General features: G+C 45.5%; 1 protein-coding gene across 1 annotated transcript in view; it reads right to left on the bottom strand.

Annotated features, from left to right (window-relative positions):
• Positions 1 to 1,160: 1,160 nt before the first annotated feature.
• The window catches only part of LOC135824425 (uncharacterized), a 3,173-nt gene continuing 1,839 nt past the window's right edge, over positions 1,161 to 2,494 (bottom strand). Inside the window, exon 2 of the mRNA XM_065337159.1 lies at positions 1,161 to 1,177. Within this exon, the coding sequence (XP_065193231.1) occupies positions 1,161 to 1,177 (17 nt within the window). The remainder of the gene's footprint in view (positions 1,178 to 2,494) is intronic.

Raw genomic sequence — 2,494 nt, 5'->3', positions numbered from 1 at the left:
AAACTCTGTGCGGAGCGCACCCTCTTGCCGTCTAGCACTGCGCTCTTCAAACTCCTCGCTCTGTCGGAGCCTCTTCTCCACGTATTCTCGCAACCTATCGCCTTCAAATCCATACCGAATTCCGTTAGCGATAAAGCTGGCTTCAATGATCCATAGTTCCTGTGCCATGCTTGCTTCGTATCCTGGCGTGGTCGCCAAATGTTGTGAACCCTCTGGTTCTCTAAAGTGTCAGGAACGAACGACCCCACACGGCACAAGGACAAACTATTTATTCTCAACAGTATATTTCACTCAGCAGAATCATCCAGTCTGCTAGGTGGAGAATGCTTGGCCACATGCTTCGACTAGACACCTCATCCCCGGTCCAGCAGGCTATGTCAGCATACTTTCAACCAGGAAGCTCAGGGTTCCGAGGCCGCCCGAGAACAACCCTCCCGCGATCTATCAACAACGACCTGAAAAATTCCAGATCCACAAACTCCCTCACATCACACGAGGATCTAGTTGCACTGAGGCAGCTTGCCCAGGATCGTCGAAAGTGGAAGGAACTAATGTGTGCTGTGTGTAGTGGCTGAAGTTATACAATTACACTAGATACTCTAACAATAATATCGGATACAATTACACTAGATACTCTAGATACTAAATACTCTAGATACTAGATACTCTAACAATTTTATCACTAATTATGATAATAATTACCACATCAAATGCTGCAGAGACCTATCCAGAATCGGCAATATGCTGGCCCTGGCCTGGAGATCTGCAACTGCAATCGGTTTCTACTTTGCAATATTAACGGATTAGTCCCTTTGTCGATTGATGGATCAATCGGAACCAACGCATTCGTCACTCCGATTAGTAACTTCGGCTCTGCTCTGTTTTGTTTTGAACTGTATACGTATGTTTAACTCATTGTATTTCTTTGTATTCTGTATCTCGTTATCGTTATCTTTTCCTCTAGCCCTCTCGCTTAGGATGAGCTTTCTTTTTTATGGCAGCTTAAGCGAAGGCTATATACCTGCTTTATGCAGGTTGATGCCCACGCGAACAAGCAAAATAATAATAATAATAATATTTCACTTCCATCGACTAACAACAATGAATGATTGAATGAATGAATGAACAACTGAATAACTAACACTAAAACCACCAGGTAGTTATAGCATGAAAATGACTGCGTATATGAGAAAAGCATACACATACAACATACAACTACAGCGCACACAGCAAACCGCACATAGCGCCTGTAGCGTATGCCACGTCGTAAACATCAGCGGTACGGCGGAGTCGGGAACAGCTGCATTGAAACGAACACAATGTCACAAGCGAGAAGGCCTTTCACTCTCGAGAACTTGTCGTTTCACAACAATATGTGAAGTCCAGAGTCTGATGTCATAATATATGTAGGCTCCAGTGTCTGATGTAATAATATATGTAGAGTCCAGTGCCTGATGTCATAATATATGTAGAATCCAGTGTCTGATGTCATAATATTATGTAGGCTCCAGTGGCTGATGTCATATATGGTCTAATCGTAAAAATAAAAGACCTGTTTAGCATACAAGAATCCGTACGCAGACTTATAACTGTAAGCATGGCTCAGTGGAAGGTTGACCGTTGGAACGGCACCAACAACCTGAAATTGGCGGCCATTCAGCATGGGTATTTCGAGGGGACTCCATATTCCCACTGCTGTTCGTCACCTGCCTCATACGACTACTCCGTTCAGCTCTTAACGGCCACAACACCATCAGAGCAATCAACACCTGGGCTGTGGCTTTGATATGGTATAGTGCTGGTATATTGGCATGGACATAGGACGAGTTGAAATCTGCTGACCGAAGAACGCGCAAGCTTATGACTATGCATAGAGCTCTCGATCCACGTGCTGATGTAGCCGGTATGTACATCAGTCGCAAGTCTCAAGAAGATCACAGAGAGCCTGATCATCGCGACACAACACCAGGCCTTGGCAACTAACCTGATCAAGGCCCAAATCTTCCATCAGAGCAGAAGACCCCTGTCTCGAATGTGTGGAAAGGAAGGCGAGTCGGTTACCCATATCCTATGCGAGTGTTCAAAGCTCGCTGGATGGGATTACTTGGAGCACCATTATCGGCTGGCCTCTGCGTGTACAGGAGTTGCGACTTGCATTGTGAAGACGAGTGCTACAACCACCACTGTGGCCGGTCCAAGAGCATCATGCACCCGCAGGTAACGTGCCTGAAGCTAGAGATACTTCAGACGCCAACATCTCCGCAGGACCAGAAGATCAAGATTCTGTGGGATTTCACCATCTGGTGGGATCGCTTCATTGAGCCCCGAAGGCTTGATATTGTTCTGATTGATTTGAAACAAACTCCCAGTAAAGTTCCATTTTTGTCTGATACAGAATGTTCCTGAACGCTGCATGGATTCACCTCGAATGTCCCGTTCTTTCTTCTTCAAAAACTACGTTGGCCACTTGCACTTCGAACTGTGCATGGCACTT

This window comes from Sycon ciliatum, chromosome 9 (genome assembly GCF_964019385.1).
Source record: "Sycon ciliatum chromosome 9, ocSycCili1.1, whole genome shotgun sequence".
Classification (NCBI taxonomy): domain Eukaryota; kingdom Metazoa; phylum Porifera; class Calcarea; order Leucosolenida; family Sycettidae; genus Sycon; species Sycon ciliatum.
Note: the sequence above shows the minus strand (reverse complement) of the source record. Positions and strands in the feature narration are given on the sequence as shown.